The sequence below is a fragment of the Varanus komodoensis genome, unplaced genomic scaffold, assembly GCF_004798865.1.
Source record: "Varanus komodoensis strain SLA01 unplaced genomic scaffold, ASM479886v1 scaffold6_4, whole genome shotgun sequence".
NCBI lineage: Eukaryota > Metazoa > Chordata > Lepidosauria > Squamata > Varanidae > Varanus > Varanus komodoensis.
Genome location: NW_025336347.1, coordinates 917,301 through 942,372, shown reverse-complemented (window position 1 = coordinate 942,372; position 25,072 = coordinate 917,301). Strand labels below are relative to the sequence as shown.

The following is a 25,072-nucleotide window of genomic DNA, read 5'->3' as shown; positions in this document are numbered from 1 at the left end:
ATAATAATAATAATAATAATAATAATAATAATAATAATAATAATAATAGGGAAACAGAGACTTCTCTACTGGATAAAGAGAATTTCGCAGCCAAACTAGACAAAATGGAGATCCATAATCTGCCTTCCCATCACTTGAAGTTCCTTGTGGTGAAATCCTTGACTTCAAGGTCCTTGAGGGTCCTTGAATCATTGGACCAATGTGATGGTCCTGGAAAAGAAGGCGATGTTTATCACCTTCCCCTTTTTCTTGAACAAGTTTTCCACTGTAACTTGTACTGTTCTATTAGGGAAAACATGCGTGTCTATTGATTAACATCCAAAACATTTTCAGAGAGTTACTCCTGCCAGAATATTGCTTTGAATTCTATGTACAACTTCTAGTGTATCAAGATGACTTCAGAGTTCTCTTGCCTCTCTTGTGTCGGTATGGCTAAAAATAGCCGAAGGAGGAATGTTAAGGAGGTGTAGCTGAGGAAGATTCTAAGGTCAGGGTAAGGCACTCTTTAGGAAACGGTTCTGTTAGGCCTGCAAAGCATTTGTGCTCACCTTATAGAACACAAACCAAACATCTCTGCACGAGACATTTATTGTGCCCTTATGGTCCTTCACTCATGGAAGTTTGCAGGTCCTTTTCACAACATCATCATGTTATCTCAGCCTTTCCTCCAGGACCTCTCTCGTGTTTTGTCAGCCATTTTCACAGCTTCTTTTAGAACAAAGAAAGCACAACATTATCTCCTGGGGCACCAGGCAGTGCAAAAAATGGCTGTGAGTTTTTTGCAGCTGCTTTGTGTGGCAACACCACATTGTGGTTGTTTAGTAAAACGTATAAGAAGGCAGAGAAATTAAACCCCTATGGGGGCAAGAAATCATGTGAAAGGGCACTTTCTTCCCCCTGCAGTGAAAATGGAAGAAGCAGCTTCAGCTAGGCTGTGGAATAAATGCCTCATGCAGAGAACATCCAAAGAAAGAAACTCTGTCTGAAGATGAAAAGAAACGTTTTTTTCATTGCAGTTATATGGCAATCTTGCCATCTAAGAAAGCAGCGCATGACATCACACAGACTTCCGGGACGTGCTTTCCTCCAGATGTCTTAGACTGGAACTCCCCATGTGCCTGACCTCATGTTCTCAGGCTGGGACCATTGGGATCGAAGCCCAAAATATCTGAAAGACACCAGGGCTGGCAGAAAGTCACACAGAGCTCCTCACAGAAACGTAGAGCAACAGGAAACACAAGTTTTCACTTGCTAGTCCGTCTGATGCCAAAATAACATTATTCGTAGAAAAAAGGATTAGCAGGCTTGGGAGAGGGGGGTTAAAATATTTAGTGGGCATAACAGTTGGATGAAAACACCAGGAGACAGATCTGCAGGAAAGCGGGGATGGTATTCCTAAAAGGAGCATGGACTGACGTTCTCGCTTGTGCTGGTCTTGCCTAAAGCAATGTTGGAAGAGGGTGCCTCAGATCAGGATTAGGGGTCAATTCAGAATTGTGGTGCTGGTGTCTTTGTCGGCAGTTTCTACGAACAGAAAAATCTCCCATGGGATTCCTAAAATATTGCCAATCTATGGCTGATTTGGGGAGTAACTCAGAAGACCTTCAGACCTATCTGATTTATTTTTCAAGAAATGCTCCCTAAGAAAAAGAGATAAAGCTGTGAATTGTCGTAGATAAGAAAAGAAGAAGGGCCCTGCTGGATCAGGCCAAAGGCACACGGAGTGCAACATCCTGTTCCCCACAGTGGCCAGCCAGGCTAATTCCCTTCAATTCCCATTCCACTGAATCTTTTAGAAGTTTAATTATCTTGAATCAAACTCATGCCCACAAAACTTTAGCTGCCTTCAAATTTTCAAGCCACAACTGGATTCAAATGTTGTTTACAGAAATTTGAATTGCAAATATTTTTCACTAGGCTTCTGTCTAGAAAACTGAAGTGGAAAATCCTTAACAAGGCACCACACAAGCAACCTTTTGCATTATGAGCTTTTTAGTACATGGACAGATATTATTTCGTAAGAAGTGAAGAGCATATGACCCTATCCAGAATGTTAAAGGATTTAAGATACACTCAATCAATCAAGAAATGCTTTATTGTGCTTTTACCTTTAGCAGCTTCCCCCAACTTCAGTAAAGCTTACTGAAAGAACTCCTAAGTTTCTATAAAATCAAAATAGTAAAGCAGACTTAAAAGCCCGAAGTACAGGTCACGGGCATTACAGGTGTGTACCTGTCTCCCTGTCCACAAATGTGCACTAAGAGCCAGTGTAGTGCAGTGGTGAGAGTGCTAGACTGGGACTAGGGGGACCCAGGTGCAAGTCCTCACTCAGCCATGAAGCTCATGAGGTGAGTATGCGACGCTCGTCGACTCTCAGCCTAACTTACCTCACAGGGTTGCTGTGAGGATAGAATTGGAGAGGAGGGGGCCACGTAAGCCACTTTGACCCTCTTGCAACAGGAAGAAAGGCAGAACATTAATAAAGAAATGAATAACTGCATCCATTCGTGTGCATGGATCTGTCCCTGGCAGAACCCTCTTCTCATAGCCCCTGCCTTCCATTCAGGCCAGTCTTCAGAGATCAGGGCCAGGGCAAAAATCAGGGCCAGGGCTGGTGGTTACGGTGTGGCTTCCCTCCAGGTGTTCCCTAATTATGAGGAGAGAAGCATGAAAAAAGACCTGCTGTCTCCAGTCTCCTACAGGGGAGAAGGTGGGAGCTTATTGGCTATTTGAGATGTTCCACACGAGATGTTCTTCTGCATTCGTCATTCCTTCTTGTGGCTGCTTAATGGTTCTTTAGATGACAATCTAGTTTCCCTTCAGTTATTACTTGTAAGAGGAGAAGAAAAGCCCCCTTTCACTTGTGCATTTGGGCTGTTGTGCTATACCAGGGGGCCACGTAGAACACTTGCCCCCAGCCTTCTCGGGACCCCTTGAGCAGAACCACCTGTGGGCACCGCTACAGACTGTCTGCTCAGTGGGCCCCTGCTTTGGCACCTCCCTGTCAAGTCTGTAGATCTTGGGCTGCTTCTAATTCAGCATTTGTTCATGTCTATTGACCCCCTCAAGGTCTCTTTAATAAGGAATGGTTTAATTTGGCTAATTGCTGGCAGTGCAAGGCAGTTAATGCTTCTTTTTAAAATATATGCTTCAACAATGTCTAACAGCTGCCTCTTTTTGAGGTTAATACACAGATAAATTTTGCACTGGAACAGTCTTTAAGACTTGCTGATGTGCATGGGGTTTAAAATAATGCACTTGCCCCTTGCAACCCTTTTAATATTTGAACAGGTGACACCTTCAAGTGCGTATGTATTTGGATCCTTGGTCCAATTTCATATACTAGACTATGTATAATGGCTAGGAAGTTTGCATTTTACACAAAGCAGCTACAGCCTTCTGTAGAAAAACCCTTATTAAGGAGGAATCTGGCCTTATAAGAGTCTTCGGTAGTCGTGGCGATTCATTGCCAGCCCTGGAATGGCAACAGCGACAAGATCACATACCAAGTTATGATCAGTTGAAGGAAGTGAAGCAACTTTTTCTCGCCTTGGCAAGTCGTACAGCTTTTGTTGCCTCTTCCAGAACAAGTGTTGCACCTTTGAAATGTAAAATGGAAGGGTGGGCATTTACTAGCATATTCTAAATGCAGTTTTCTCCATGCTAAATAGCAGTGAGTTGCAGGGGGACAACTCTGAAAAGCTAAGTACAAAATATAGGAGGAATGTTGTTACTTGAATGGCTACTGAAGTATACCTACACATGAATGTGGCAGATTTGTAGCCCGCGTCGAAGAAACCAGAAGAATGATAACCGTATATACACCTTCTTTAACCATCTATGCAGGTTGATAATCGAGTGGCACAGTGGGTACCATCAGGTTCCCAGAAAAACATCCAAATGGAAGTCATGATTTATGACTTTGTTGCATATCAAAGGTATCAAGGTTTCCTCCTTCAAGCACTGAAAAGCCACAGACCACTTCCCTTGCAAAGCATTCTTTATTGACCCAAAAGTACAAATCACCAGAACAAATCTCTGAGCATGCACAGAGTGGTTTGTTCAACCCAATCTAGTATTCACTTCCAGGAACATTCCTCCGGGAGGCGCTCTCTGAAAGCAGGCACGCCTCTTCTCCATGTGCCAATCGTCTCATTGGGTGCCTGTCCCTGCTGAGACCTCATCACGGGGTCAAGAGCCGGGGCTTCCTGGTCTGTGTTTGAGAAGCACTCATTCTCAGAGTCCCTGCCCTCTGGCTCCTCAGCCTGCCTTCCCCCTGAGGAGTCTGGCCTGGAGATAAGAGCATCCACTTCCCTCATCTCAGTGTCTCAGCAAGGCCCATCCTCCCCAACTCCCCCTCGATCTGCTTCACTTTCCAGTTCGGAGCCTGAGCAATCCCTGCAGCCATCCTTCTCACTCCAAGACAGAGGGCATTTAAAGCATAATTTGACCAATGAAAGGCCTACAGCTTCCTGCATGCCCCAGATAGCCGTGCTTTTTTCTGACAAAACTTGAGTAGGATGATATCCTTAGCCAGAGAGAGAAAGAGAAGAGAAGATCCTTCCAAAGGGAAAAAGAGATGTGGAGAGAGAGCATATGAAGAGCCTCGAGTTCTATGCAGCTGCCCAGAACCTTCTCAGGTTGAAGGTTGTGAGCATCCAAGCAAGCATGTCTCCATGCCTCTCTCACCCTCAGAAACATTTAGATCTGCCCATCCAGATGTTTTTCCCCCTCTCACAAAGAGGAAGGCTGAGGCTCCAATGGGATTTGGTGGTGTCTTGCCCTTGCCCCCCAGAAGCTCCAGCCCCCTCCCCATCCCAAAGGTATAGTCCCTCCCCCCTTTGCGGCCTCAGCCAGCATGGAAAGAATTGCACCATGGGGTTTTATCTTAGGGGGCATAATGCACCCTGATTTTCAGTCTAAACACCCACAGTATTGCTCCCCTGCAGTTATTTTGGGTCCATTCTGTGCCACCTTGGCTACCGAGGTAAATGTTTAGGACATGTACTTCTTAATTAACTCTCTGATTCAACAGAGAGTTGTCTGAATGGCCCGATCTGCACTAGCAGCACAAAGATTGTTTGGAAACAAAGATGTCAGTGAAGGAAATTAAAAGACATCTGTATGTCTATTTCCCTTCACAACTATAGAAGACTAGGTGACCCTTTCAAGGAAAGTATAATTCTGCCTCCAACAGATGTAGAAGGCATATGTTTATTCTTGGCAAATTTGGATTGCACCAACATGACGCAGATTAGCGGCAATTAGCTGCTGATTTATTAAAGTACTTTGAGACATTGTTAGCCCCAACAGATCCCCGTGTTTAAATTATTGCCACAATTATACCGCAATGCAACCTCTGTTATTTTAAGCTTAATGGAGCGGAATAAAACCATCTAAAAGAATGGCCCCTCCCCAGGGCTGGGCATGCAAGCATCACTCGAAGATCACTGTAAAGTCAACTCGTTTAGCAGCTGGAGAAGCAAAAGGACAGGAGTTCTCTAAGAGGCACACAACCTTGAATGCGAAAATGTCAGATGTGGATCGAAACTTTGCAGGAAAAACCTGCAGCTCAAGTCATTCCGAGAGTCTTGGCATCCAACCTCCTGTTGAGCAGGTGCTGGTTGCAGCTGCCCAAGCTGCTCACCCTCCTTCCTTCAAGGGCCCGTGTGGCTCATTGAGAGCAGTGATGGACTGAGGACCACTCAGCCATGAAGTTCACTGGGTAACTTTGGGCCCTTCACAGGCTCTCAGCCCAGCTTACCTCACAGGGCTGTTGTTGCAAGGATAATATGGAGCCATGTGAGCCACACTGGGTTCCACGTAAGAGGAAAAGGGCCAGGATATGAATGCAAAGTAGTAACAATAACAATAATATGGCTATAATGTGCATAGTGAAAGCAATGCAGGCATTGCTATGCTGTTAGGTGGAGTTCAAGATTTCCTTTTTAATAAGGGATTATTATCAGAGAGAAAGGTTATGCTGTACAGATGTGACTTAAAAAGACATCGCCCATTGATAATTGAGGGCTATAGACCTCAGTGGACTGGAAATGCATTAATTCTGTAATTAAGTTTGAGTTGGCTTGTTAGTGTTGTATTATTATTAGGTATTGAACTGATAAAAGTTTGCCCCTCTTCTCCAAAGCAGACTTTTGTGGGAAGAGACAAACTTACATCTTTCTCTTTTCTCTTTTGTTTCACCTTTTTGGCCTGCATGGCTCCAATGGTGTCCATTAATACCCTGCCTTTCTCCATGCAAGGTATCAGGGTGACTGGCCAGATGCACTCCAATACCTCTGCAATGGCAGATCCATGCCTCCAGTCCACAAACCATCTTGCTTTTTGCCCAGACTAGATACGCAAGCCGCTCAGGCTCCAAGAGCAAGAAGCCTGTCCTTAAAGCTATTCAGAGAAGTGATGCTGCTGATTTCACATTTGATTCTTGCCTATAATTCACCGCCACTACGTGTCAATGCTGTGGAGTTTCTAGAAGTGTTGCAGCATGACATTAAAGCAATGTCCTTGGACCACAGCTCTGCTAATGAAGCAACCACTGTAGAGCAAAAATGGATACCTTGTGGCCCTCCAGGACTTTTGGCCAACAGCTCTCCTCAGTCCTAGCCAACATAGCCGATAGTGAGGGACAGCAGGAGTTTTAGAACAAAACAAATACAGCAGCACCTTTGCAGTAAAGAAAACCTCTAAGCCTATGTATATTTGGACGGGAAAAAATCCTACAGCACTCCCCGGCCAGTGTTACAGGACATTTCTCTGTCTGAGCATGCCTGTGATTGTATTCTAACAAAGCAATCAAATGGCTGAAGACAGCATCTGCACAGAATGCCTGGAATCCTCTAAGTTTGGATGGCTACAGGTATCCCACTGGACTACACTCGAAGAGAATTTATTTTAAAATACCATGCATGTTTCTCCTTCAATCCATGGTTTATAAATTTAGATGGACAATAAAGCCAAGTTATTTTATATTAAGCCTCCCTGGATACAAAATAATATTTCCCTGGTGTTGGCAGAGATGATCTAGTAAAGCAATGTCCATAGAGCCCCTAAATACACGTAGGACTTTGGCATTCTCTGCAGCCAAGATGAGCAACCTGTGGCCTTCTAGAGCATTCGCTGGCACCTTAAAGGAAACTGGGAGGAGCACCGAGTGCTTGTTTCTGACAACTCCCTTCAAGTATCTCACTGGAGAGGTGAGCCTGCTGTGTGAGCTAACAGGTGAGAGCCAAGGACAATGGGGCTCTTCTCCTCTGCATCCACTCCTGAGGATGCCCTGCAGCTTCCCCCACCGATAGCAAACAGAGCCTTGGTGGGCCATTCGTTCCCTGAATGTTTAGGGCCTGAATATTTGCCTTGGGGCGGAGGCGCAGATTGCCTTTTACCAGTTCCAGCATTCCTATCTGGACAGGAACAGCCTGGCTTCAGTAATCGATGATCTAGTAATTGCTAAACTGGATGACTGCAATGCACGGTGCATGGGGCAGCCCATGAAGACTTCACATGCTGTAACCTGTGCAAAATGTGGCAGCCAGGTTCATACTTGAAACTAGAAGGTCCAAATATCATCTCTGACCTGCTTGCATGGACTGCCTGTACCAGGGCAGGTCCAGGTGCCGGTTTTAACCTAAAAAGCCCTAAAGGCTTGGAATGCCATACCTGACAGAATGCCTCTCTTCAAGACTCTAAGATCTGTACCAGGAGCTTTACTTCAATAGCCACCTCCAAGATAAGCCCGAAAACAGGCAACAAGGTACAGACCTTCTCAGTGGCTTCCCCCCAGGTTTGGAATGCTCTTCCCACTGTCACCTGCCTGGCACCCACGTCTGCTCTCAGGCATTCAGTGGCAGAGGACGGGATATCCCAGTTGTTTGAAATCAGGACTAGTTCTTAACCAAACTATTTTCAATGTTTGATCTGTTTTAAATTGAGTATATTGGAATTCCACACTGTGTTTTATTGTATCTGTATTTTTTGTATCTGTTTTTTATTATTGTACCTCGATAAATTGTTGCAAACTGGCCAGAGGCATTCAACTATTGAAATAAAATGGATGGCGATGGTGGTGGTGATGGCGGCTACCGTTTGGAAAAATTAAATAACCAGCTCCATTCCTGAGCACCTCACCTTTTGCGTCCACTGCCTGAACACATCGGGCACCTTTTCTGATGCTTCAGATGTTTCGCTTTGGCTTTATGCTTGACTCCACTGCATGTAACACACCGCATCTGCAGGGACACAAATAATGTATCACCCAATTCTAGAAGTAACCGTTTTTTCCAAAACGTTTTAAAAGACTCCTGCCTGCCTGAGCATACCATTTTCCAAAACAGCATGGGTACTTTTTTATATACATGGCATTCATTTTCCTTACATTGGTATATGGATTCAGTTATGTTAACGAAGTAATTAGACAAAGAGACATTTGAGCTCAGATTTACCACTGGCAGCTAAGAGGTGATGTGCTGGCAGGAGCTGCCTGCTCCCAGACCATCAAAAAGGAGGAGGAAGCACGTCGCCTATTGGCTGCCCTAAGGAGTTGGCAGCAGGCTCTGGACCATTTAGCAGTGCACCTTGCCAGTGCACAACTGCTGACTGGCTATCCTCCCTGGGGCAGACTCCGGTGACCGCGAGACCTCTCAGCCAATCAGTAGGCAGACACGGTCCCAAACTGTCACCTCTTCCCACTACTACCTGCCTCCAGACAGAAGGAAACACTTCCCTTTTTCTGCCCCTTGGATTGCTGCTCAGGGTCAGTAGGAAATTCCTCCCAGGATGTCAAGTCACCAGCTGTTATTCATTACAGTTGCTTATTGCTGGGCTCCCATATCTCATCATGTGCTAGTTTTGACCTATCAAGCCCTGAATGGACTTCGTCTACTTGAGCAACTTCTACATTAGCTAAGGCTCTATCCAGATGACAGCTTCCCTTAGCATTAAACAAGAAATGAAGGGAGCTCCTGTCCACACATATGAAGACTTGCATCTTGTGAGAACACATGTTTCAGTAATTTTTTGGATTTCCCAATAATGCTGCAAGTATTTCATTCAACACACGTTTCAGAAAGATCCTGCTGTATCTAGGTACAGGTGCCCCAGTGTAATATGTCATGATTCTAATGCCCCGTTTCCCCAGTAATAACATTCCCTATCTGTGGGGTGATAGTTAAGAGTGCTGGGCTGGGACTCAGGAGATCTGGGTTTGGTTCCCAGTCAGCCATGGAGCTCACTGAAAACGGACACAACTCTCAATCCGTATCTAGCAGCCATGTGTTCTTTTTTTCTCTCCCTAGTGTTATGCACAAGGGCCCTGATCCAGAGTGAGGCCATGGGGTAGGGGTGGGAGATTTTAAGAGTGAGGACCCCTGCACCTACTTGAGAGCAAAGCTGAAAACCGAGAAAGACGTGGATTTAAAGTCATGTCTGCTTTGGCCCTAGATGGTTCCTACTTTCCATCTTCCTCATGTGACATATTCTAGGTGTAGAGTACTGGGTGTGTTGTGGGGCATATGTGAGTCCACCCCCCAAAACATTAGCCTATGATCATACGACTCGTTGTTCTAAGAATGAAACCTTAGAAACAGGCTTTCAATTTTAACTCTATACATCACAACATTAAACTTTTAAACAGCATTGTTGACCAGTAAGTGAGCACGATTCCACATCAGTGGGAAAGATAGGAGGACCTGAAATGAAGCAGGCATGGCCGGTACTTACTTGTCCTCCGCCATGGCACCCACCACATTTGTATCGTCCACGCCCATGGCACTTATGACATTCCTGAAATATACAAAGGTACACACAGTTAAGTTTCTGCCAAGCATCTCCAGCAATTAAATGTTAACCTCTAGATCCCTAAATGGCCAGTTTACATGAAGGAGAATCTTCCCCTAGAAGACAGAACTTCCTGTCTTGGATAGTACAGTCATCATCCAGAGTCCTCTTCCGAGCCCTCTCACCAAATGAGGCAAACTACGCAGCTACAAGAAAGATGGCCTCTTCAGTGGTGGCACCCTGTTTGCAGAATGTTCTCCCCAGAGAGGCTCACATGGCACTTTTAGGTCATTTGATGTTTGGTCTTTGGCACTATTTTCCTTTCAGATGTTTTCTTTTGTACTATTTTATACTTGTTTCATTGTGATTCACAATGTTTAATTTACTTGTGCATGATGCAAAATGTCCCTGTATGTTTGAGTATATTACTGAGACTCTCAACAAAAAGTACTTCAGTACTTGCACTACCATTACAAAAAGTTTAAGCAATCTGCCCAGTACCATTTGAAAACTAAGGGTGTCTGGGATAAGTTTTCAAACAACCAATAAATACATTACCTTGACTGAAGAAGAGTGTGGTACACGGAACTTCTTTGTGTCTTCCTGAAACATCTGTGGTCTCTGGACCTTAATATCCCATGGTTGAGGGCATGAACCATTTTGTGGGCCATCTACCGCAACATCTGATGGGAAGAAGCAAGTAACTGTGACCATTTCGTACACAGGAAGCATAATCCAGTCCACGCAGAATCTCAACTCTAGATGCTGTCATGAATCACACAAGTGTGACCTGCCACAAAATATTGTAGCATATGGAGCAACTCCCTGGAGAAGACCCTGATGCTGGGAACAATTGATGGCAAAAGGAGGAGGAGATGGCGGAGGATGAGGTGGCGACATGGAGTCACTGAAGCAGTTGGTGTGGGCTTGGGTGGACTCCGGGGATGGTGGAGGAGAGCAGGGCCTGGAGGAATGTTGTCCATGGGGTCACGATGGGTCAGGCATGACTTTGTGACTAAACAAAAAAAGGTCATCCATGTGCAAATGTGTTACCTTAGCCTGGGGATCAGAGGAAGGTGTAGGAGATGCGCCAGGCTTCTCCTTAGCAGATTGAGATGTGAGATGGTGGTTTTTGATGGCAGATGCTCTCTTAGCTCCCAGTCAACAGCCATGGCAGCCAATGCAAGGAAAATTAAGGGGAAGGGGTCAATGACCCCTTGATCCTCACAGTGAGGATGCACTCGCCTGGTCTGCCGGCTTTAACAACATTGAGAGCGTCTCCTAATCCTTTAGTTACCTGGGTCACAATCCCATGCTCTCCCAATGCTGGGGAGAGGAGTACAGAATTATCTGGAGCCTCAGCGCCAAGTTTCTGCAAGAGCAGAACTGGGATGTCAAAGGCAGGGCCTCCGTCCTACCCTCTCGCAGGTGCCCCACACCTGGCCGACTGGATAAACTACGTGATGTGAGGCACGGCAGCGACACGAATTGCCACCGCAGTGGCAGCTTGCTCCATGCCTTGGGTGCACCTCTGCCCATTGTGGGAATGGCCGGCTGTGGGAATGAGCAGGAAAATAAAGGCTAGAGGAAACAGGAATCCCATGTGCAGGCAGGGGAGGAGCAAGGAAAGTGGTACGAGGGAAATAGAGAATTAAACATTTTATTGGCCCTCTTCGAGTTCATTATTCATTGCAGGATACTTGGATAGCCATGAATAATCACCCAAAATTAGAAAATACATCACTGAAAAGGAAAAGAGATTTGCACGAAATTTGCAAAGATGCAAGTGTAAAAACAATGGCTGCTTTTTCTCTTACACCATATGAAATTAGGGAAGGGAAGGGAAGGGCATCAATACAAATAACAACTTCAATGTATTATAAAAATTAAATAAACACAAAACTAACAAAACAGCAAGTTCAGCATTGAATAAATTAACATATCATGTATAAATAGAAAAAAAAATTAAGAGAGAGAGAGAGAGAGAAGAAAAAAATGTTTACACATGCACAGAGCAAACTACTCAAAGAAACTAAATTAAGGCTGCAATCCTATGCATGTTTAGACAGAAGGGAAGTCATAGAACTCCCAGCTTGCCCTAAATAACCATGCTCAAAAATCCTCTTCTGTGCCAAACAGAATCAGGTGGAATAGCAAACATCAGCTGTTATAAATCACTAGCATTTCCAATTTTATAATATGCACACAATTCTACCATCTCCAGTGCTGCATAGAATCTCAAGAGATAACATATAACAATATCATTCACAGCTCTGAGCTTATTGTAAAGCTAAGTTACAGGCTTAGGTGCAACTACTAAAAGGCCAGAAACAAAGAAGGAGTATCAGAAGCCGCAGGTGCATGGCGACCAAACACCTAGGATAACATGTTTAAGCTGAATAAACGGCTGGCAGTTTCTGAAGCAGTTCAAACAGACCTTCTAATGCATCTGAGGTTTTGAAAGTGGCACCAGAGGAGGTATTTTGGTCCACAGTGGCAATGTTATGGGAGGCTCTGTTGGCCTCCTGATGAGCCAACAAGCTCATCAAGCTCATTCAGCCAGATTCTCCGATGACCTTTCATGGTCCTCTTGCTTCAGTTTGCACTCACATTTCCCATCATTATTCATTTGATGTCAATGGGAAGATGGTGCCAAATGGACACTTGTCCCAATTTCTAAAGTTGCATGAATTCTCACACAGACTAAACCATGAAATTATGCATTTTATAGCTGTACAATAATGCACATTTTCTTGTTAAAATGTGCATATTTGTGTATTTTTCAAGGGTGGGCATCAGTGTGAGAATTTGCAAAAAGATTTGGAAAACACTTTCTCCTACTCACATTCCAGTTTGTGAACCAGGCCTATCAGCATATTGTGCAAGAAGAAACAAAATTCTTATAAATCTAGTCCCTTCCCAAAAGCTGGTCTATTTTTGAACTACAGCTCTCCTGCAATATAAACTCTGTAAGCCTAAAGGTTCAGAGCGATGCCTGCAACCCAATGCATTGCATATATGCCTTACATCAGTAAGTGTTGTAATAAACCAGACGCTTGGACAAAAAAAGAACGTTATAGTCCCCAAGCTTTGATTGAAGTCACATAGAGCACATGTCACTGGGCCAGGTGACCCATGGGCCCACTCAATTTGCTTTCCAGGTGCGGCCTTTTGATGGTAACATCAATAATCTTCTTGTGGACATTAACTGGACTTGGACAGGGATAAGCCTTTATAACAGAGAGTGTTTTCAAACAGAGGGCTGCCATCTGTGAAGGATGACCCATAGTATCTTTAAGGAAGCTGAGAGAACCTTAATGAGGGCTGTGTACCTTCCATCTCAGCCTCTTCCTCCAGGGTTCATATGGGATAGATGGTGGTTGAAAAGTTACTGCCTTTTGTGTGTGGAATATGCCTGGGGCACAGTAGCCAAAGAGAAAGATGGAATCCTCAGGCGGTACATTTTCTTCCTTCTGTCATATACGTGCGGTTCTAAAAATGGCATTTTCCAAGTTGGCCTTTTATTAGAGGATTGTGCTAATGACACATATATGTCAACATCTTTTGGACTTCCCCAGAACACTCCATTTTGTTTGTTTATAGAGAGAATGACAGAATTATTTTATTATGTGAACACCTTCAAAATTGGATACTTTGTGTGCACATAGTCCCAGATTTCAGATTTTTGATTATTACATGTATTAATATATCAAAGTTAACTTCATACAAGATTCATAAACTGAAATAGCCATGCATCTTTTTCCATATTGTGTTACATTTGTCTGGCTGACCATTGATGTCAATATGCAGAAATAACGTTCAGGTTGTATAAGTTGCTACTGGATTGTGCAGCAATTATCTGGCTTGTTCCTTTGAGTAAAGTGTTTCTCTTCTCTAGAGCAAAGGCGAATTCACTCTTCCTAGGGCTGTCCGGCTGAAATCTGTGAGAGCCACAGGAATATTTCTCATATCGCAACAAGTCCTAGTCCCAGAGGAGTGTTGGGGTTTTTCTCCCCAAATTGTAATAAAACGGTGAATGGCTGTTTTCAGCCTTCAGAAAAGCCTTCAGAAAATTGGAGTAGGGAAGGCGAAATAGCACTAAGGAAGAGAGTGTTTAAGCCACTGTATTCTCTCCAGCAGCCTGCAGCTGTTTCATACAATAGGTCATGCCAATCACTTTGGTAGGAGCTTATTACTTTTCTGGGAAAACTATTATATTTCACCTCTGTGATACTGACAGTCCAAACAACCTTCTTTTTACTCTTTAAGGTCTGTTGTGACTATGCCAAGGATAACCCAAAGGAGTAGCCTTCTTATACAGTAGCTGGGAACCTTTCTTTGTTGACTCAACGTAGAAAACCCAACCTGACAATCTGGTGGACATTTGAAGGCATATATGATGTACAAAGCAAGCCCTGACAATTTTCTTAAAAGTTAAATAAGCCTTCTGTTTCAGAGGTAAGACTCTCATTCTGCAATTAGGGTAACATATGAAATTGCATGTGGAGGCACTGGTGATTTTGGAATTGTTATAACCTTTGGCTTGTCTGATTCCATCTAATTCCCCAGAATGGATAGCTGCATTCAGAGAAAACAAGATCCTTTTTGGGAACAGACAAATATCGCTGGAGAAATTGACTGGGGGAGGTAAGATACAGAGAAAGATGGTTCAAGGCCCTTGTAGAATTTATTCCTTTTGCTTTTAAAGTAGGACATTCAGCCAACCCCGTGCTGTTTATGTAAATGTTGTGAACATGTGATAATGTTTGGCCAGCATTTCACCTGTCTATCACTGAAGCAAGTTATTTTAATTTCAGTATTTACTGCCTGATAGCCAGCCAGGGTTTTGCACATGCTCATCAAACAAGAAATATACATGTTCCAATATACAAAAAGTGGGCTAAATAGAATATTAGGAATTTAAGCCAACAATCAACAATTGATTGTGTACTGAAAATTATTAAGAGTGCCATTAAATGGGCTTCCTCCTTTGAGGCCTATAAGTATGGAATGCAGAGAGGATGAAAAGAGGGTAAGAGAATGGCAAAGAGTTTGCGTGATGAATTGCTAACAGCCTCCCCCAACTTGATGTTCCCCCAGATGTTATGGACTTTAACTGCCATGAGTCCCAGATACCCTGGGGATCGGTCATAAATTCCGCATATTGTAGTCTTAAGCATCTAAAAGGCAGCATGTTGAGGAAAGCTAACCTATAGCCTCTGCTACTTGGCTAACAAAGTTTCTCCGAAAGGCAGGCCATGTGCTGCCTTAGGCAATTGCAAAAGCTTGTGCAAGAATCAGCAAAAGATTCTATTCAGTGCTTCAGTACTCTGAGGCAATACAGCACAAATTCTACATACAAAACTGTTCTAAGCAGATGCTGACACTATTGAATTTGCTGCATTTGAATGGTTAGAGTTAAAGCAAATCTATTATGATTCAGATGTTCCTTTGGCAGGCACATGCTTAGGTTGGGATCAAGCTGTATTCATATGTGGAGTTGTCCCATCTCTACATATGAAATGAATAGGATTTAAATTAGGATCACAACAACTAACTTAATTCTGAATCATTTAAATGCGACTACTCTAAATGACCAGTATTTATTAGATCTAGCCCAGTTCAGTGATTATTGGTTTGGCATTTGCTAGCTAATGGTTCAGATTTTTGATAGCACTTTTCAATAAATTATCTGGGTTTCATGGACAGATGCTATAGGGAATCAGTTCTCCATATATGCCTGTTATCCTAACTCACCATGACAAAATGCAAAACAAAAGCTAGAGATCTCAGGGTTCAGGACTGAGCATGACTTTTTGACAAATGAAGTAAAGTTACACACAACATTTCGACAATACATTTGGATTGTCAGAAATAATCAGCCCTAAGTACCTTTGTACGTTCTGTTTAATATGCACAATGGAACAATAGCATACTGACAATTCTTTTTCTTGTTGTTGTTTGTATTCAGTTGCTGTGCCCCGAATTATATTTTGAACTGAATTAAACAAAAATGAATGCTACGTTTTGGATTGAAGTGACTTAATTACAATCTAAACCAATTACTTTTGGAATCACTTACTGGTATAAGGTTCAAAAGTCCATTCACACAACCTTGTTTCATTAAAGGTCTCCAGTCGATACTGCAAAAAAAGAAATCTTGTTACCAAATGCTTTTTATGGAAAGTGATGCTGAAAATTGAATATACCTGCTTGCCTTAAGCCCTAGTCAGCTAGCAGAATTGCCTGAGGCTATTGCAGGAAAACAATGTTAGAGACTGGAGACCACACCATCCTACACCTTGTAAAAGCAATTAGGAATTGGGGTGATCTTCAGCCCTCTCCTTGACTGCATTTCCCAGCTTCCTCACTCTTCCTTTCCTTATGTTCTTCTGGTCTTTTCTACACAGGACTGCTATTGTGCTTTAGCTATTTCCAAGTAAGTTACATATTTGAGATCCATGCACTTCACCAAGAGCATCTCCTCTCCTGCTTTTCTGCTAGATAACCTCTAGGTGGCACTGTGTAATAGCAGGATAGCACAAATACACAAGTCAAAACAAGTTTTTCCTTCATTTTTCAAATAATATCACTCCCCCACACAAAGAAGACATCTCATTAAAAGTGTTCTTTTGGCACAAAAGTGAAACGAGCTTCATAACATCATTTTAAGGAAAGTAAAAATAACCATGAGCAAGGAATGACAAGTACACGATAAATGCCTCATTTCCCCATCACAGTCTAGCTCATAAAGATACAGAATTTTCTGGAATGCAGTCAATTTGATTTTCTCAGAAACTTGCTCTAAATGGAACACGATGACATTATCATTATTGGAACATGATAATATTTCTGATTATTATTCCAGAACATCGTAAATATAGCCATCTTTTGAATATCTATTTCTGTTACCTTATAAACCATACAAAGTTGGTAATTTTAGCTATTGAGAAAATATCCAAAAAGTTTAGAATTCCATGCAGTAATATATCATGATTTTATGAGTATTTGTTTTTTTGCCTTTCAGTTGAAAGGATTAGGTCTGGCTCCAAGCATGAGTCCCACTACTGAGCAAAATGCAAAGTAGTTGAGCCTTTTCGGGAGCCCTTGGGGTGGGGTGGGGCAGCAGGAAGAGCCTGGGAAGCTGCCACATCAGTTTTCCACAGTGCCTGGGGCAGTGCTATATAAGGGGTTGCAAAGCACTGTGGGATGCTTAAAATGGTAATTTCCCAGACCCATCCAACAGGTACAAGGAGCCCTCTGCAGTGCTCATGTTAGTGAGCCCTGCTGAAGTGCCGAGACTCCAGAAACAGCCCCAGGATTCCTCCGGGTGATGCCGTGCCTGTCAAGACCTGCTCCTCTCCACGCTGTGAATGAATTTGAACAAAGTACACCCATTGGTGTTCCAATCAAGAAGAAGGAATATAAGAGGAAATGGGATTGGTAACTGAAAGGCAAAGCAAGATTGTTGCAAATTTGGCCCTAGGACTGACCAGTTATCATGGAAAGGTTCTAACCAGTAGAAATTTGAGATTGGATTCAAATTTGAGATTGGATTCAAACTGGATCCAATAAACATTACCAAAAAGTATGTAAGACATTTACACTAATGAACCAGCTCTTGGAAGAGTCATGTGAATTGAACTTTGACTCTGAACTCTCAGTGTTCACATATTTGCAATCCACGTTTCCAGTACGTGACTGCAGTAAGCCACTGGTATGGCTTGCTGTTTCCCATTTCATTCTTTGCTAGCATTTCACATCTGCTTGGATAAATGGCAGGTACAGGTAATACTATTTGCATAAATGGAATTTGTCTGAACATGATTTTCAGCAGGTGGGCCACCCATGGTGTTGCTGTTATTAACATTTCATAAGGTATCAGGTATTAGTGTCATCTTTAAAATGCTTGTGATAATTTGTGACATGAGGAGTCCAGCATGCTCAGTCGCTGCCTCTATTTACCAGGAATCAAGCATATACAACTATGGGAACCCTCCGTGAATGAGATTAGGAGGGTGAGTACCTGGAAGAGGGCTTTCTCTGTGGTGGCGCCCAATCTATGGAATGCGCTCCCCAGAGAGGTCCGCCTGGCGCTGTCGTTATTTGTTTTTCGGCACCAGGCGAAGACCTTTTTATTCAAACGTTATTTTAATTGTTAATATTATTTATTTGTTTTATTCTTTGGCCAGGGTGACTTAATTTATACTGTTAAATTATATTGTTTTATGTTATTTATTTTTGATTGTGAGCCGCCCCGAAGCTTCAGAGAATGGGGTGGCATAGAAGTTCCCTAAATAAATAAATGAATAAATAAATAAAACTATATCTGTTACAAGGACTTAGCTCTTGGGTGTGTGAAGGTATGAAAAAGAGGAATGCCTTAGAACAATGCAGAGTGAATATCCGAATGTCCACAACCTGTCACTGCACAATAGATATCAGGGAGGAGGGATTTCAGGTACAGCCTGAGTTCCCACCCGCAGCATGCTTGAGATCCGTGACCTCTCTTCACATCTGAGCCACTGAAATCAGTCAAAGGATTTGAATACTGAACTATCGGCGTGGATTTCACACTCCTCACTTTGTCTAATTTGCACCGGTTGGATACCCATCTTCTGGGGATACTCACTCGGTACAGTGTTTGCTGCTTCAGTTCCTGAATGACTAGCTCTCCTGCCGCTCTGTTGCCATAGCAGCACTTGGAATCGACAAAGCCAAGCAGCGCATCCCTGGCCACGTTGCATGTCATCTTCGGGATCCTAAAGATGAATAGCACAGCACACCGTCATTTCTAAAGCATATGTGAATGACGAATGCTTACAGGGGTGCAGAACTCCAAAATGCTTTGCCACAATCAGTCATACACACACACACTTGATCGTTTATTCAGAAATTCCTCCCTTTAAATAATCTGTCAGTGATCTTTGTAAACACCCAGAGATCTTCAGCTATGGGGCAGTATAGAAATGTAATAGCAATAATAATAGTAGTAGGGAGGAGGAGGAGGAGGAGACAGAAGTTCCTGAAAGAAAACAGGTGGAGACAATGCAATTCTATGAAAAGTTATGCTTTCTTTATTATCGCTCTGTGCGAAGTCTGGCAAATAGCAAGTCCACCTTCTGATTGCTGCCCAGAGCATGTAGGCTGTTTTCAACACCACCCACTGTGGTTAATGGCTTTTGCTTTTGCATTCACTGTGTCCCCACATGACCTGTCCCACAAGCTTTGTTTCTCCCTCGGGCTCTTCATGTTGAATCAAACAATTCTCATTCAAGAAAACCAAAAAAACAGGAAGTGCCCATGAGACCCTCTTACACGCAAAAACTGCACCCAGCTTTCAGAGAGGAACAAAAGTGGTTTCTTAAACCAGGCCAAACCACATGTCCATTTTGCCCTGTGTTGTCTATCCAGAGAAGCAGCAGCGTCACCTCCCACTGACCCTTTGGACCGGAGATGCCAGGACTGAACTCAGAACTTGCTTCAGGCAAAGCAGGCGCTCCTGCCCTGAGCCCTCCCGCTCCACAGATGAGGCTGACTAAAATTAAGCCCTGATGTGAAGCAATTACCAAAGCAGGATAGATGAGAGCTATCAGCAAAGCAGGTGAAAATAAAGACTGTCATCACATTTCTGTAATTTACTCAGAGCAGGTTGGGTTTGTTTCAGCTTTATATGAGAGGGAAATATGGTTTGTTACATCTATTTAGCATGGCACAACTTCATTCCATGCTATAAAAAAAGACAGGGCGTGTCCAAATAGCCATGAATGGCCGGACAATTCTTGACGTCACCTCGACCCTCGTGATGGTGCCATCAGTGCGATCACTGCCCCCCTGCATCGTAGCGGCTGCGCCAGAAGAATGGCAAGGAGTTGACTGAGGATCTGCAGGTACCGTGGCGAACATTTCCAGGGCCCAAAAGCCATCACAGTGCCCCTGTCCATGTGGTGCCAAGGCCTTCCGGCCTTTAGCTTGCTGGGAAGATAACCAGAGAAGATTGCGTTGAGGCTGCCTTCCCCAGTCATTCTGCAGATAAGGGCTGTCACCATGCTGAGAGCAGAGCTGTTTGCCTAACTGAAACAGCTTCCTTCCCAGAAGGGGGAGTGGGCGCTTGTATGCATAATGACAGACTCGGCTACTGTGGGCAAGAGGAACTGTAGAAAATCCATGGCAATAGGCAGATTCTCAGGTTTGGGAAAGGAATGGGCAGATCCCTCACCCAAGAACCTTTGGAGGCCCCTGAGCATTCCGGAGACCAACAAGCTAAAGAGAAGGGGAGGGGAGCTTTCTTTCCCTTCTTTATATGCTGCATCCACATTTCACTGTTGTGTTCAATAGTCTGTGTATCATCTTTGATGCAGGTAGTTTTGTTTCTTCCCAAGTACCTGCAAATCTACAGTGAGGTGCTTTGGCAGAGCCAGGCCACAGTGAAACGCCTCCTTCTTGAAGGACACACCCTGCAAATAATGGGGGCAGGTCTGCATTTAGGCCCCACTGCAGTGATGGGCATGCAGTCTGACTCTACCATCAACATCCATGAGCCAGTGGAGCTATCTAGCTCTCAGCCAATGTTGGAGCAGAACTTCCCCACAGTATTTTTTTCTTTCGAGGAAGGTTCCTTCTTTCAGAGCTTTTCTGCAAGAGCCATATATTGTGCACTCATGGTTCCTCACTCATGGTTTTTTGTATGTCCTGCATACAGCATCACGACTCTCCAGAGTCATATGTGTTTACTAGAAGCACTTTCCCAAGTTCTTTTTAAAACAGGAAAAATACAGCATTATTCGTCAAAGTAAAAGAAAATGTGTCTTCCTACTTGTGCAGTTGTGATGGTCTATAGCACACTGCCACCTAGAGGTTATACAGCAGAAAAGCAGGAAAGGAAAACTTGTGCTTGGATTTCTGGTCTTCAATTAAACCGAAAGGAGACACAGTGAATGAATAGCTTCGTGTAAAAAAAAAAAAAAGCTTAGTTTGGGGCTAGATGGACAAATTATTCACTGCTTCCTTTTTTCCTTTCTCCTTGCATGGATGGTTTAGTTCAGAAAGATCAGCGGGAGAGGCCCTCCTCCGGGAGCCCTCAGTGAAGGAAATTAGGAGGGTGGCTACTCGGAGGAGGGCTTTCTCAGCGGTGGCGCCTAAGTTATGGAATGTGCTCCCCAGAGAGGTCCGCCTGGCGCCGTCGTTATTTGTTTTTTGGCGCCAGGCGAAGACCTTTTTATTTAAGCAGCATTTTAAATGTTAATATTATTGAATTTTATTTGGCCAGGGCGGCTTATTTTATTCTACTGTATATATTTTAATTGTTATTGTTTTAATGTATTGTGTATTTTATTTGATGTTGTAAGCCGCCCCGAGGCTTCGGCAAGGGGCGGCATAGAAATGTTTTAATTAATAAATAAATAAATAAATAAAAATAAAATAAAAGTTCTTTTGTAGAAGACAAGCCAAAGCTTTTGCTGCTCTTTAACAAGTCTTGTCATTCAAATTATTGAAACAAGATTTAGAGCAGTGGCATAGTGCCCCGTAGCTATTTTTTCTTTTTCGACATAAGCAGTTTATGTTCTGCTAGATATTCAGTCAAACAAAATTCTCCCATATAAAAACATGAACCCATTGCACTGAAGCAACAGTTTGTGGGATTCAGCGTGAGGACACAAGGAACATCCTCTTTGGGAGACCATTCTTACCTGTGCTCAGACCTGATCAAGTAAACTCTGTGATATAAAAAACAAGTCTTACCTGCTTTCCAGAAAGACAGGGCTGTTTCTCTGTTCACTGAACTTTCGTGTCATCTCTGGAGGTGGAATTATTTTTTTCCTGCCTGAGTGAAGCACTGAAAGAGAAATTAGTCTTCATTTTCAATAATTTCCTGACATTAGTGAAGCAGGAATAAGAATAACATGGAAAAGGTGAAAGGAAAATCTTTTATGGCTCTTTTCAAAATAAGAAGTGTTTTCATTGAACAGTCTGTAGTTAGGATTTTCCAGCTAAATGTTCCAGAAGCAAACAGGGAATGAAAGATTAATTTAACATTAACGCCACTGCTAATATTCAGCACCTAGCTGGCAAGGATGTCCAATGTCTGGAAATGGCAGTATTACCTTTAGCTCATACTTATGGCTGATAGCCATTTATAAATCTGCTGAACAAAGGATCTAGCATGTTGAGTTCTCTGCTGGATAACCAAGGCATCCTTTGTGTACTGCATACACAGAAGCCTCCAAGGTTGGAAACTTATGTGCACTGAGGGTGCATTAGATGGCACTCTTAATAGGTGTTGATCAAACATTCCAACTTTGAACAGGACAACACTCAGATATGGTGACATCTTCTCCTATTGCTGTGTTTCTGTCTTTAATCCTTCACTGGCTTAATCCTTCCCAGTGGATTAAGTGCAGTAATATGTAGACAGAAATAATGGCTCAGTTCAGGCAACATGATAACCCATACTCAGGGGTTGGGTATGGTTTGAATGTGGGTTGAGACTTAGGTTACCATATTGTCCAAACCCAGCTGTACTAACAATCCATGATTTGTTAGCCGTGAACAATCCATGAAGAGGGCCCATAGCTTCTCGCTGAGTTATGAACTGTGGGAGGTGTTGGCATGGTGTCTTATTTTGGCTTGTTTCAGACAGCAAAGGGACCCACATTTCAGCAACAACCCATGGGTCAACCCATGAATGTGACTTATTGTTCTGTCTCAGCCCACTCAATGAGTTTTCCTTCTTACTTTCAATAAAACAATTTAATTTGATATTTTGCACAGTGTCTCCACACTTCTAAGGTGAAGATGACTCATATATTAAATGCTGGTCATGATTTAAAGCAGCTTTCACCAGCCTGGTGCCCTTAAGATATTTTGGACTTAAATTTCCATCAGCTGCAGCTATTATAGCCAATGGTCAAGATTATGGAGGTTGTAACCTGAGACATTTGGAGGGAATTAGGTTGGGGAAGGCTGGGTTATAGTTACTATTGATTTGTTAGCTTATTGTTCCACTTACACTCTATTGACTTCAATTGCTTAACACTTTTTCAGCGTGAAAATCAACACAAGGTGTCCTAAAGCTTGGGCCAATGACTCACTGCTCTGGTTTTCATCCACTGATTTCAGTTGTATCCCAGTCCCATAATACTATAAGCAGGATGTATGGCTTCACAACAGCACTGGGGCTCAAGTCAAGCACCTCACTCCCAAGTCCAACTCAAATTGAGTCAGCAACTTTAATTTAATTTTAATTTTAATTTAATAAAACATTTGTATCCCATCCTTCACGGCAGCATCTCGGGACGGCTTACAAGTTTAAAATGAACAACAATAATAAAAAAACCAATCATACAATAGACAATAATAAATAAATAATCATAATAAATACAATCAACACTAATAAAAATACAGTCAGAATTAAAAATGAATAAATCACATTCCAGAGAGAGAGAGAGGGAGAGAGAGAAAGTGACTGTTAACTGGACTTCTAAAATACCTAAGTCTTAAAATGACGTTCGAATAAAAAGGTTTTCACCTGGCGCCAAAAAGAGTATAGGCTCGGCACCAGGCAAACCTCTCTGGGGAGCGCATTCCACAATCTGGGCACCACTGCAAAGAAGGCCCTACTCTGAGTAGACATCCTCTTTACCTCCTTCAAGGAGGGTTCCCGGAGCAGGGCCTCTCCGGCAGATCTTAAGGGGCATGAGGGCATATAAGGAGGGAGATGTTCCTTCAGGAATCTTGAACAACTTGACTTAGACTCGACTCTGGAGCAAAGAGCAAGTGCCTCGACCTGACTCAAGACTTCCAAGTTGCTCCAGGGCTTGCCACCCGCATCCAATGTGCGGCAGGATAACCTGGGGCAATCTCAGCAGAAGGCATCGATGACAGGCTGGAAGGCAGGCACCAAGCACAGCAAAGGAGGAAGGCAAGGCTCAGTTCTTCTTTTTCACACAAGGGAGGCAATGGGAGGGAGTTCCAAGGGGACAGGGGCAGCGGGAGGATGGGCTGGCTCTTGAGACGTGACTCAAACATTTCTTGCAATGACTTGAGACTCAACTTGGACTTGAAAGTAAAGACTTGAGACCTAATAAGTTCAATTTGGATGCCAGGAAGTATTTCCTGACAGTTAGGACCCCTGGGTATGGAATGAGCTTCCATGGGGAGGTAGTTGAGGCCCATCAGTGAGGGTGTTCAAGGATTGGCTGGACATGCACATGGTAGGCATGTCATGAGCAGAGCTGGGGGGCAGACTAGATGGCCCGGAAGGTCACTTCTGACCCACTCTGTTTCTATGTCTAGATTTCTATATTACTGCTTTACAATGACTTATAGGGCTTAATAATAGCGCTATATCACAGGTGATCTCAAGGGGGGACTTGGACAGCATGGAGAAGGATGCGATGTGAAGGAAAGGATGCAGCACTCCTATTCCACAAGCAGCCACCCTGCATGCATGGATGAACACTGCTGGATTCATCCAAGCAGCTTTGGAGCATCACAAGCAAACAGAATGTGGAAACAGACTGTGGAAATCAGTGTGTAGGCTTTACAATATATCACTTGGTACCATTAGATATCTTTGTCTGGCAGCAATAGAATGAGAACTGGTAAGGACACATTGGCAATGTTCACTTACTGGGCTCTCGAAAAGTCCACTCATAATGACCCAATGGTTCTAGCACATCTGCAAGGGTATCCAAAGGACTTCCAGGCACTGATTCTAAATCCAGGGTAGCTGCTTTAGACATAAACAATATTTAGTTAAGCCATCATGTGACATCATATAGTCAGAGCAGAAATCACCTGTAAGAAGATAATGTAGATTATACAAATGTAGAAGTTAGTTTTTTAAAAAAGCCTAAGACTAACATCAGTGTTTCCATGTCCAGCCGTTTGAGGCCAGTTTACACGTACCTGCTTATTTGTCAGAATTAGAAGTGAGGATGATGCATGATTTCTACCTCTGGAGTTTGGACTTGAGAACTAGAGAGGAAGTTTCAGTGCTTGCCCCTATCTGCTCATCTTGCTTAGGTTCTTACTTTTCTTGTAGTCTCACTAGCCTTTATTCTCACCTGCTTGCTTCATGGAAAATATTCATTTTCCAGAAGTCAAGGAGGAGATGCTCAAAGAAACGTAACTTACCTAAGAAGCTAAGTCCAAGGCATATGTGATATGTGAGCTGCAAAACCAAAAAAACATTTCTGACATTGATACTTTGCCTCATTACAACAATCTTAAGGAAGTGAATATTTATTTATTTATTTAAAACTTTTATATGCCGTCC

At 43.1% G+C, this 25,072-nt stretch overlaps 1 protein-coding gene across 4 annotated transcripts in view; it reads right to left on the bottom strand.

The window, feature by feature from the left end:
- Positions 1-25,072, bottom strand: part of SSUH2 (ssu-2 homolog) — a 33,424-nt gene extending 8,352 nt beyond the window's left edge. For 2 of the 4 annotated variants that reach the window (XM_044452115.1, XM_044452117.1), the window contains exons 1-7: positions 24,425-25,072; positions 21,535-21,628; positions 18,425-18,554; positions 15,875-15,935; positions 10,351-10,475; positions 9,736-9,798; positions 8,146-8,246 (exon numbers count right to left, since the gene is read on the bottom strand). In XM_044452115.1, coding sequence (XP_044308050.1) covers positions 8,146-8,246; positions 9,736-9,798; positions 10,351-10,475; positions 15,875-15,935; positions 18,425-18,554; positions 21,535-21,628; positions 24,425-24,536 — 686 coding nt within the window. In that variant the 5' untranslated portion in view covers positions 24,537-25,072. Of the gene's footprint in view, positions 1-3,506; positions 3,600-8,145; positions 8,247-9,735; positions 9,799-10,350; positions 10,476-15,874; positions 15,936-18,424; positions 18,555-19,584; positions 19,685-21,534; positions 21,629-24,424 lie in introns of those variants that run through there. The other 2 variants (XM_044452119.1, XM_044452118.1) reach the window with 2 other exon arrangements.